This window comes from Sinocyclocheilus grahami, unplaced genomic scaffold, assembly GCF_001515645.1.
Source record: "Sinocyclocheilus grahami isolate Dianchi unplaced genomic scaffold, SAMN03320097.WGS_v1.1 scaffold46.1, whole genome shotgun sequence".
Classification (NCBI taxonomy): domain Eukaryota; kingdom Metazoa; phylum Chordata; class Actinopteri; order Cypriniformes; family Cyprinidae; genus Sinocyclocheilus; species Sinocyclocheilus grahami.
Genome location: NW_015505225.1, coordinates 645,481 through 657,966, shown reverse-complemented (window position 1 = coordinate 657,966; position 12,486 = coordinate 645,481). Strand labels below are relative to the sequence as shown.

The window sequence follows — 12,486 nt, the reverse complement described above, 5'->3', positions numbered from 1 at the left end:
ACAGAGAGAGAGGACGAATGTAAATGGCATCAGTTCACACATGATTTACAAGGCATACGTCATCATGCTCCATAACCGTTTGCCTGAGGCTGTGGACTGCAGGTAATAATGTAACATTCAGTATATTGCACAGACCTACTGTTTCACTTAAAGGGTTAATTCACCCAAAAATGAAAATTAGCCCATGATTTACTCACCCTCAAGGCATTCTAGGTGTATACTTTCTTCTTTCAGACGAATTCAGTCATTAAAAACATGTTATATCAAAACATGTCCTGTCCTTCCAAGCTTTATAATGGCAGTGGGTGGGTGTTTTTGTTCAACAGTCCAAAAGAAGTCCAAGAAAGTGCATACATCCATAATAAAAAAGTGCCTCACATGACTCCGGGGGGTGAATAAAGGCCTCCTGTAGCAAATTGATGCGTTTTTGTAAGAAAAACATCCATATTTAAAACGTTATAAACCGTTTTCTCTAGCTTGTGCTAACTGTCATACATGCTGTTCCGGGCAGATGAAGTAGGACGTATGCGTAGTACGTGCGCCGGTGAGATGTGACGAACGCGGAAGCGCAGAGAAGAGAGTCAAACAAAACACCGGTCACAAATTAGAAGTACAAAATTAGGATTTTTATATAAGCCAAGAGATTGGTTTTCCTTTGCTAAAGTAAGGAAACTTTGATTCCTTTGCTCCTGTAAACAAATGTTGGATCTCGTGGGACTAGCATATTCTCACTGGCGCATGCGCTACACACACGTTCTACGTCATCTGCCCGGAATAGCATGTATGACAGTTAGCGCAAGCTAAAGAAAACTGTTTATACATTTTTAAATATGGATATTTTCATACAAATACGCATCAAAAAGGAGGCCTTTATTCACCCCTCGGAACCATGTGGAGACCTTTTGTATTATGGATAGATGTGCTTTATTGGACTTATTTTGGACTGTTGAACAAAAACACCCACCCATCGCCATTATAAAGCTTGCTTTTAATTTAACTCCAATTGGATTTGTCTGAAAGAAGACAGTCAAAAAAGTAGTAATTTTCATTTTTGGTTGAACTAACCCTTTAATAAGACCTCAATATATCGTCACGAGACACTGGAATTAATTCTGTGCTTCCTGTACCTGCTTTTTTGACTCCCAAAGTGATGGAACACATCGACTTGCATTACATATCAATCACCAGCTAAAAATCACCTTTAACTCTTTCCCCGCCAAACACGGAATTTTCTGTTATTCATGAGACAACTCTTCCCTGCCAAACACGGAACTTTCCAGGTTTCCTTGTTTTCACTGTTATACGGTAGGGGGTGCTATTACGCATCTCCTGAATGAGTTTAGAAAGTGACGATCAAAAACACAGACGAGAAAGACGCAGAAACGAGCAATCTCATATGTAAGCATATGCAGATGAAAAATAATGCGATCATCAACAATATATAAATGAAAACTGCCTTATGTTACAGAGTGAAACGTCAATCCAGAAAGTGGTAAAGGCCTCTGCAAGCTTTGGGAGTACTGATGGAAGTCATCTACTGCATCTTTGCTTTGATAATATTACTGAATATGATCCAGATGTAGCATTTGATAAAAAGGCGATTTTCTCAGCTTTTTGTTCAAAATGTTGCTTTTTTTTTTATGAAACCTACCCACATTCAAATGTTGATAAAAAAAAAAAGCTAGAATAAAACAGATTTTTTTTGTTTGTTTGTTTGAAAGTAGAGTGTCTGATCTTTATCTTGATGCTTTGTATTTTCAGATATTCATAAAACAAAATATTCTGGGGTCCATGAAATTTTAGAGAAAATCAGCAAAAACGCTTGCGGGGAAAGCGTTAATGTCCAACTGAAAAAAGAAAGTCACCAACATCATGGATGACCTAAGGGTGAATAAATTAACAGCAGATTTGAATTTTTGGGTGAACAATTCTTTAATATTTTTGTGGAAACGGTGAAACATTTTTTTCAAGATTTTTGATCTATTTATTTGGAATAGAAATCTTTTGTAACATAAATGTATTTACTTTTTCGTGTGATCAATTTAATGTGTCTTTACTGAATAAAAGTATTTGAATGACAGTGACATGAATTGATCAAATTATATTTTTTATATATTTTCTGTGGGATAACACTGGACATGGTCTTTCTTTCATTTTGACTACTAACAGATAATTAACAGCATAAATATACAGCAATTTCTTTCTGAAATTGAATTTTTGGCTGCTAACCCGTTAGGCCTTTTATACTTGTGATGGAGAGGTTTTTTAGATGAGAGAAACCACCGCTGCTCTGAAAAAACAAAAACGCTTCAAGCTAAATCTTGGAACTCTGCTTCCACTCCACACCGTTCACTTAATTTGTTTAGGAGGACATGCAGAGCAGCAGCTGCTACACAGCCAGACACAGCACAAGTTATGCTGCTGATTTTACTTTTATAATTAGCATTTTGTTGTTAGGAAGGGAATAACAGCATCTATTCTGCTTTCTTATAACAATACCATAGCTGGACAGACCAAATTTCAGTGTCGTTGATGTGATGCCAGAAACCTGAAGATTTCAGAACAAGTCATTTCCGCAGCTTGGTTTCAATAAAAGAAGTATTTTCATAGTACAATAAATTCTTTAATCTCGACAGATCAAAGCAGAATTGATCTCTCATACCCTTTAAAATGATTTCTTATAGTTTTCAAAATCTTACATCAGAAATATAATAATTAACAGCGTGCCACAAACACTGATGAGAACACAAAAGTTGTATTTAACCTGAAAGATTGCTTTATTCTATTCCCTCTTGCACGATAAAAAACATCAACACGGTTGCTGCGAAAATCTAACGCTCCAGTGGAATTACCATGAAAGGGACAGTGTCCATATCTCAGTTTCATCAGATCAGCTACAGTTTGCCAGGAAACGCTGTTTACAAAGCTTAGGGAATAGGTGGTTTTCACTGGCTGTGGGGTCACTGGCACGAATGGACAAAGCTATCAATGACGGCACTAGCATAGGACATTCATCTGAAAGAGCATTGTGTCTGAAAACAAGAGCTGCCCTACACATGCCCTGCTCTCTCTGGAGTGTGTCTGTGGGGTTTAGGAATAAAACACTCCCTCAACTTACAACCATCTCAAGCTATTCATGCTCTTGTACTATGCAATCTTATTATACTCTGTGTCCATTTTAATACTACTACATTTATGTTAAAGGGCCAGTTCAGCCCCTATCAGAATAATAAGCTATTCTGATTATTTGCTCATGTCATTCCAAACCCATATAAACTGTCTTTATTCTGCTGTGGTATTCAGGTATTATCAAGCTGTTGTGTCCAAGAAATCTATTATGCTCACCAAGGCTGTATTTATTTGATCAAAAATACAGGGAAAACTGTAATATTGGCAAACGTTACAATTTAAATAACTGTTTCTATTTGAATATACTTTAAAATGTAATTGATTTTAATATACTGATTCAAATCGGGCCCTACGGAATTTCCTTTTTATTTTATTTTTTCCCAAATTCAGTTTTTTTTCCTTTTTTAATTTTTCTACACTCTGTTTTAATGGTTAAATTAAAATATATTAATCAAAAAGCATGTATAATTAATTGAAATCATAAAACTTATACAATTTAACAGAAATTTATTAAAATGTACATTTTTAAGGCTATATGAAATATGTTTTTTCCCCCCCAAATTGTTGTGTTTTTGCCAAATTCTGAATTTTCTGGATTCCATTTTAGTGGTTTCATTAAATTTGAATAATAAAAAGCATTTCTAATTAATTGATTTTATTAAAAATAATTTATTATCATTTTATTTATTTATTTTGCAGAAATACTGTGTAGTGTATTTACATTTTTCTGGTAAATAAATTATGATAAATAATTTTTCTGGTAAATATTCCTTAAAAATAGTGTTTTAATCATTTTATTGTTAGTAGTAGTACTACTATGAATATATTAAGTCATATATAGTTATACATGTGTCTGTGTTTTTCCTGCATAGCAGAAATCTTAGGGCCCAATTCAAACGTCTCGGGTTACTTATGTAACCATGGTTCCCTGAGGGGAACGAGACACTCGGGCGAAACCGGGGCATTGAAAAGAAAGCCCCTTTCTTTCTTCCCGATGTCCGCTAAGTTCACCCACAACTGCCGTTCCGTCACCACCATAGCAGCCATCGCTCTGCCCATGGCAGAGGCTGCCTGCTTAGTAGCCCGGAGGGCCAAGTCTGTGGTGCGCCGCAGCTCAGCCATTTCACCAGTGGAAAGGCCCTGCCCCTCATCCAGGTCCTTCAGCAGGTCAGCCTGGTATGCCTGAAGCACCGCCATCGTGTGCAACGAAGCCACAGCCTGACCTGAAGAGAGACAAACGAGAACGGAGCTTTTTCAGCGAGAAGCTCTCACAGTGCACGCAGATTGCCCCTCGAGGACAAACAAACAACGCATAGATCGTGTGAATCATCGGGTGTCAGAAACCGCTGACACGGATGTACACACTTTCTAAACGCTCCGCTAGTGCTCGCCATAGTAGGAAAAGAAAAAGCTTTTACTTTGCTTTTTGGAATGCACACTTCAAACAGCACGGTCAGTGAAGACGTAGAAAGTGAGGATGTGCGCTACCGGCGCCTATTTTGTTCTAGTCGCAACGGTAGTGACGTCATGGCTGTCGCCGGCCAAACAAGTTGGTGTTTTTTCAATGTAGGCTTCAGACACGGGTCACGACGAGGCGTTCCCCGTAGCGACCCCTAGAGGACGCAGTTTGAAGTTCCACGAAAGGGAACTTTTCTATTTATTTAAAAAAAAACAAAAAGCTGCTTAACATTTTTGTGGATACTGATAATTTTTCAGGATTCTTTGATGAATATTACGTTTAAAAGAAAAGCAATTATTTGTAATATAAATCTTTTGTAACAATGTAAAAGTCTTTACTGTCACTTTTGATCAAACACATCCTTGATGAATAAAATTATTGTTTTAAGCATACATATCAAATCTTGTAAAATTTTGTGTTTAAAAATGGAAAAAAGGATTACATTAAAAAAATTATTATTTGCAGTGTTTCACTGAACGCAGCTTGAACGGTCTGCTAAATATTTCCTTTTGAATTCTAGCCAAAAACAAATTCATACAGGCTTGGCGCAACACAAGGATGAGTATATGATGACAGAAGTTTAATTTTTGGTTCGCTATCTCTTTAATGTGCTCTACAGAATTCTCAAAAGAGACCCAGAAAGGAAGGCGCTACTGAGAAAAGACAAGAGAAAAAGTGGCTGATGTATTGGCCCTTGTTCAGAGGCTGAATTCTCCTCTTGTCTTTCAACCGGATTGTGATAAGCTGTGGTCCGTGGCCAATTCTTTATTGCCCTGCGGTGCTCCTACCCTGCCAATTTTATGACCAGCTCATTTGTCTGGCACCTTGGTAAGTGGCTCAGAGACTGCAATATATGACAGTCCTCAACTCATTTTTTATTGACCCAACTATTACAATCAGAAGATAAGATACAAGCTGCGTCTTTCTGAGGCAGAAAACATTCATTTTCATATGACAGGAAACTCAAGGATTTCCATGCACATATGAACGCAGGTGTAATACATGACACACAGCTGTGTAAAAGAGGGCACGGAGAAGGTAGAAACATGCATCACGCAGAGTAAGAAGATCTAAAGCTCTAGTAAATATTTTCAATAAACCCTTCCCACATCCTCGAGCAAAAGAAATTGTAGCCATGACACTGAGTTATTAAAAAGGCATTCCTCATCTGAAGCACCCAGTAAAATTCTTGTGGAGAAAAAAAAGGTTGCACAACAAAGAAATAAAAAAATCCCACTTCAAGCATGTGATTTTCTGTATAGCAGTGTTGGAATAGCAAAGTGACACGTTCAAAAATAATTAGCAGCGTTAAGGCAATTTGCTTTTCACAAGTGACTATTAGAAACACTAACTGTTGATTGTCTTTACCAAACTGCATACAGTCAGCATGAAATGGCATTTGCATTTAACTTCAGTAATGTGACACATTTCAGTGAAAGCTTGTTTTCTGCCACAGGTAAGATTAAAAAAGGGTAATTGCGAATTGCAATTGTGAGATAAAAACTAGCAACTGTGAGGGGGAAATGTCATAACTATGAGATAAAAAGGCACAGTTTCCTATTTAATTTTTTTATTCTGCAGCAGAAACAAAGAACCGACTTGCAAGAAGTAAAATCAGCATTCTCACAATTGACCGTTCGCAAAGAGCTTGATTGTCAGGCGATTGACCAATTATAACGCAGAATCCGCCATCTTGTCCGACAGCTACGGCCAGAAGCTAACAATAAATAAAATGTTCTACCTATTAGATTGTGTTTTATTAACGTCTATACCTACCCAAAACCTAAACAATAATGCACAAATAGTAATTATTATTGTACAGACAGGAGAACGTGGTGAAAATAAAACACGTTCTGATGTTCATTCATGTTCATTTCATCCTTTAAATATTAAAAGACGATTGGTCCACGTGCTGCTTTAACTGGCAATACAGTGATCTGTCATTAAAGAGCCACAATACGGTAGGCTTATTTATTGTTTGAATTTCTTTAAAAATGACAAAATTTAGGAGATAGTAACAGGAACTGCGGAGGGTGGGTCTTTGCGAACAGTCCATTCTGATTTTTTTCCCTCAGTATTCTGAATTTATCTGTCACAATTCTGACTTTGCCCCTCAGTTTTCAGATTTTATATCTCGTAATTTCTACTTTTTCCCTCAGTTTTCAGGGTTTATATCTCGCAATTTCGACTTTTTCCATCAGATTTCTGAGTTTATATCTCGCAATTTCGACTTTTTCCATCAGTATTCTGAGTTTATATTTCGTAATTTAGACTTTTCCCCTCAGTTTTCTGATTTTATATCACAATTCCGACTTTTCCCCTTAGTATTCTGAGTTTATATCTCGTAATTTCGACTTTTCCCCTCAGTTTTCTGATTTTATATCTCACAATTCCGACTTTTCCCCTCTGTATTCTGAGTTTATATCTCGTAATTTCGACTTTTCCCCTCAGTTTTCTGATTTTATATCTCACAATTCCGACTTTTCCCCTCTGTATTCTGAGTTTATATCTCGTAATTTCGACTTTTTCTCAGTTTTCTGATTTTATATCTCACAATTCCGACTTTTCCCCTCAGTATTCTGAGTTTATATCTCGTAATTTCGACTCTTTCCCTCAGTTTTCTGGGTTTATATCTTGCAATTTAGACTTTTTTCCTAAGTTTTCAGAGTTTATATCACATAATTCTTGACTTTTTCCCTCAGTTTTCTGAGTTTTTCTGATCTCGTATTTCCGACTTTTATATCTCACAATTTTTCTGAATTGCGAAAAAAAGTTGCAATTACCTTTCTATTTTATATTCTGTGACAGTAATGGACTTTCATACATTTGTACAGAAAACTAATTTAATATTATTTATTTCGACATCTAGTACATCACTGCATGTAAACACACTCAAAGCATGATAGCTTTGATTTGATTATTTATTACTGATTATTATTTATTATTTTCCAGATGGACAACAAAATAAATAAAACAAACAAACAAATATGATCCGTTTTTATTTCATGTTAACTGAAAGACAATCAAGAGAGACAGAAATTTTGAAAATAATATTTGTTGTGGTGTATACAGTAGTTTATCACTGTTTGCTTGTACAAACCTGACAGCTATTTGTTTATTAATTTATATTTTCCTGATTGACAGAATAACAACGAACTAACAATTTTATGCAGAGCAAGTACATTTTGATTAATTTTCCCCTCTAGAATAATAGGCACTGATAAATCATGCCCAGGAATGTGTATTAAGTCAAATTAAATGTGATTTAATTTTGCCAGAAAGACAATCAACATCTGATGATGACAAATAAAATGTTAAACAGCCAAAGTAACCTGCTAATTATTTTTGTAACCATGAACAAATACATGGTGATCAACACAGACCAGTGAAGAGATGTTGGCAATCATCACAACCCAACACCCACATGAGATGAGCAAGACTGGACAAGACGACACACAGGAAATGACAAAGCGGTCCAACAAAGAGCTTATATAAAACACGCTCCTTCAGGAACCCTGTGATGACAGTGACTCGACACAAGCGAAATTTAGCTTATTTTTGAGGCTTCAAACTGGAAATCCTTTATTTTTTATATACCTCAAAGATAGAGGACAAAAGCACAAAAACTCTGTTTTAAAACCTTGTGGGCTGCTTAACCGTCTGAAACACATTAACAGGGTTATTATACTTAATTGAAATAAAAAGTGTTAATTGATATTGGTTGGTTGGTTTGTGTTTTAACACCATGCTTGCGTCATTGGCTATTTTCATAAGTAACAAATTGAAATAGCCTTGAAATAATAGCCCATTTTGAAAAAAATTATTTTAGGTTTTTAAAGTTTGCTTAAAAAATCTAATTAATAAATGTATTTAATAATAATAATATATGTTTAAGAGATAATGGAAACTTCATAAAGAGCATATCAGTAGATCTTCATTTAATATTAAAAACTTGTGTGTGAGTGTTAAATAAAATAAAGCTGAAATAAGATCAAATAAATATTTTGGAGAAAAAAAGTTGTTTTTAAAAAAAGTTGAAATGTTGATGTCGAATAATGAACCAAATCTAGAAACAAAAATAAAAAAATAAATACATAAACCTAAAGAAAGAAAGAAAGAAAGAAACCAACATTAAAATGAAAACAGAAAAATATTAAAATAAAAGCTTCAAATTCAAAATATTAATGAAAATATAGGTCATAGTACATACACAATTGTACATAAATACCTACATAACTTTGTATACTAGTATACTTTGCATATATATAAATACTTTCTCTTTAATCCACCACCTTAGCTTTATTTTCCACTGAGCTCATTGCAGTACATTCTGGTTTTGCCTTCACTGCAAAGAGTAAATGTGGTTCTGCCTTAGAATCAGGTTAAAACAGGTATGTAAGGCGGCAGCATAATTCATTTAGCCAGCGTTTGGAGCAGCCTTAGTACCTCGCAAAGCAGCCTCTCTAGGCAGCTCACTAGGTTGTGGAACAGAGCAAATGTAAAGCAATTTTTAGAGCTCATCCATCATCACTTTTCCTGTCAGAAACTGTTGCAATAGTATTGCAATTTCACCGCCATGCAAGTCTTTTTCACATATCAACAACTGCAGATAGTATCACGACTTGAAGAACTTCAGGAAATCGAAACACCAGACAGCCGATTAGCAAACGTCTCAAGTATGCAGACAACATCAGAGCCATTTTCGGGAATATAGAAACAGATCTATTTCCCATTACTATACCTGACCTTCTGATCTCATACCTGATAAATCCTCTTTTGGTGCTCCTGCAGACAAAAAGAATCGTATGCATGAAACAGCCAGAGGCAGGTGCGCCACGACTCCATCATAGCTGCTGACTGTCTGTAAGACCATGATCAATATGCTACTCTTCTAGCTCCTGCTCCCACTTCTCTCCAGTGAGGAGCCCCTGTGCCTGTGCGTTTGGTGTTACCTGCTCTCCCTCGGTGAAGACCCTGGTGCCGAAGCTCCACGTGATGGTGGGTGTGGGGTCTCCAGTGGCCTCGCAAGTTAACGTGACCTGTTCGTCCATTTCTGTGGTAGTCTGGCTTTCTAGATATGTGATTTTGGGTTGCACTGAGAGGACAGATATTATAAAGTTAGATCACTCCAAAATGACATTCTGTCACTGTTTACTCAATCTAATGACGTTCTAAACCCATTTTGTGGAATACAAAAGTAGATGTTTTGCAGGAAGATAATTTAAATATGGCCTGTAAAGACAAGTTTTGATGCCTTTTACAAATGATTTTGCCAATTTTTGGACCTACGGAAGTGTGAATGAGATTTGAGGGAAGCTTATTTTAGTCTATTTTAGTGCTGTCAAATGATAATCGTGATTAATCGAATCCAAAATAAAAGTTTTTGTTTACATAATATACGTATGTGTAATGTGTATATTTATTATGTATACAGTGGTGTGAAAAAGTGTTGGCCCCCTTCCTGATTTCTTTTTTTTTTTTTGCATGTTTGTCACACTTTAATGTTTCAGATCATCAAACAAATTTAAATATTAGTAAAAGATAACACAAGTAAACACAACATGCAGTTTTTAAATGAAGGTTTTTATTATTAAGGGAAAACAAAATTCAAAACTACATGGCCCTGTGTGAAGAAGTGTTTGCCCCCTAAACCTAATAACTGGTTGGGCCACCCTTAGCAGCAACAACTGCAATCAAGCGTTTGCGATAACTTGCAATGAGTCCGTTACAGCGCTGTGGAGGAATTTTGGTCCACTCGTGGGGTAATTTTGGTCGGCCAGCCACTCCTGGGAAGGTTGTCCACTGTTCCATGTTTTTGCCATTTGTGAATAATGGCTCTCACTGTGGTTCGCTGGAGTCCCACAGCTTTAGAAATGGCTTTATAACCTTTTCCAGACTGATAGATCTCAATTACTTTCTTTCTCATTTGTTTCTGAATTTCTTTGGATCTCGGCATGATGTCTAGCTTTTGAGGATCTTTTGGTCTACTTCACTTTGTCAGGCAGGTCCTATTTAAGAGATTTCTTGATTGCGAACAGGTGTGGCAGTAATCAGGCCTGGGTGTGGCTAGAGAAATTGAACTCAGGTGTGATAAACCACAGTTTTAACAGGGGGGCAAACACTTCTTCACACAGGGCCATGTAGTTTTGGATTTTGTTTTCCCTTAATAATAAAAACCTTCATTTAAAAACTGCATGTTGTGTTTACTTGTGTTATCGTTGACTAATATTTAAATTTGTTTGATGATCTGAAACATTAAAGTGTGACAAACACGCATAAAAAAAAGAAATCAGGAAGGGGGCCAACACTTTTTCACACCACTGTATATAAATACACACACATACAGTGTATACTTAGAAAATATTTACATGTATATATTTATATTCTTATATTTTATATTATATATAAATATATTTAATATATAAACATAAAATTTTTCTAAAAATATATACATGTTTGTATTTATACAGTGGGTACGGAGGGTCTGAATACTTTCCGTACCCACTGTACACAGTACACAAACATATATTATGTAAACAAAAACTTTTATTTTGGCTGCAATTAATCATTTGACAGCACTAGTCTATTTCTATGATATACTTGGAATATGGTAAAATCAACTACTTTTATGGTGCTTTCTCATCATTTTTAGAGCTTGCCAGCATCCAGTGGCATTCACTTTCAATGTATGGAAAAGAGCAACGTGAACATTTGGATAAATATCTCCCTTTTTTGTTTGATTTCATTTAAAATGTACAGTATTTAGGATTGAATATAAATTCTAAGATTTTCCCAGGTGAAACACATTTCACAGAGCAAAGAAAACAGTGAGTCAAGTGGACTATTTTTTTAAGGCATAAAACAATATATGGTAACACTTTACTTGAAGGGGTGTGCATAAGACTGACATGACACCTTCATAATCATGACATGACACATGTCATGAATATGAAGGAGGTGTTATGCATGTTTATGACAACTGTCATTAAGTGTCATTCGCTCAGTTATGTCATTTTTAATGCAAATATGACATTATTTGACCTAACCCTACCCCTACCCTTACCCCTAACCATAGCCCATAACAAAGACATCTCAAACAATGTCATCTTTGCATTAAAAATGACATAACTGAGTGAATGACACTTAATGACAGTTGTCATAAACATGCATAAAAAACCTTCATATTCATGACATGTGTCATGTCATGATTATGAAGGTGTCATGTCAGTCTTATGCACACCCCTTCAAGTAAAGTGTAACCCAATATATTCATGCAACTACACTTTGTTCTCTGCAGAATAAAACAGAATATATTTGTTTTTTTCGTCATTGCTGAATTTTCAATATCAACTTCAACAGAGTGCTGTCAAATCTCTAGAGTCCTGTGAGACTTCATCTCTCATGAATTCTTACCAAAGACTTTAAGGCTAAGTTCTTGTTCGCTCTCCCCAGCTTTGTTCTTAGCAATGCATGTGTAATCTCCCTCGTCCAGCTTTGTCACATCTAGTATTGTCATCTCAGAGCCGTCTTCATTGAAACTGTATTTATCGCCGCTCTCCAGTGGAACGCTGTTCCTGAGAGGAAAGAAAGTGCTAACATATTGAAACAATACAGCAATGGGGAAGACTAATCTGAACATTTTTCTCTTCGAAGAGCTTGTTCTTTTAGGCATGTAGAATTCAGTGGAAACACAGTTGGAGCGATTAACTAATCATGAAAAGTGATGGTTATAGAAGGGGTTTTCAAATTTTTTGATGCTGCAGACTTCTAAATATGATGACACCCTTTCAAATTTATGCTATGTATACTTTTAAAGACTTAATACTTTAAGACTATATATATATATATATATATATATATATATATATATATATAGTATATCTAGTTTAGTATTTTTA

At 35.7% G+C, this 12,486-nt stretch overlaps 1 protein-coding gene across 2 annotated transcripts in view; it reads right to left on the bottom strand.

The window, feature by feature from the left end:
• LOC107582576 (neural cell adhesion molecule 1-like) overlaps positions 1 to 12,486 on the bottom strand; it is a 108,366-nt gene that overhangs the window by 32,215 nt on the left and 63,665 nt on the right. For both annotated transcript variants that reach the window (XM_016268472.1, XM_016268473.1), the window contains exons 7-9: positions 12,002 to 12,162; positions 9,541 to 9,683; positions 9,350 to 9,373 (exon numbers count right to left, since the gene is read on the bottom strand). In XM_016268472.1, the coding sequence (XP_016123958.1) occupies positions 9,350 to 9,373; positions 9,541 to 9,683; positions 12,002 to 12,162 (328 nt within the window). The remainder of the gene's footprint in view (positions 1 to 9,349; positions 9,374 to 9,540; positions 9,684 to 12,001; positions 12,163 to 12,486) is intronic.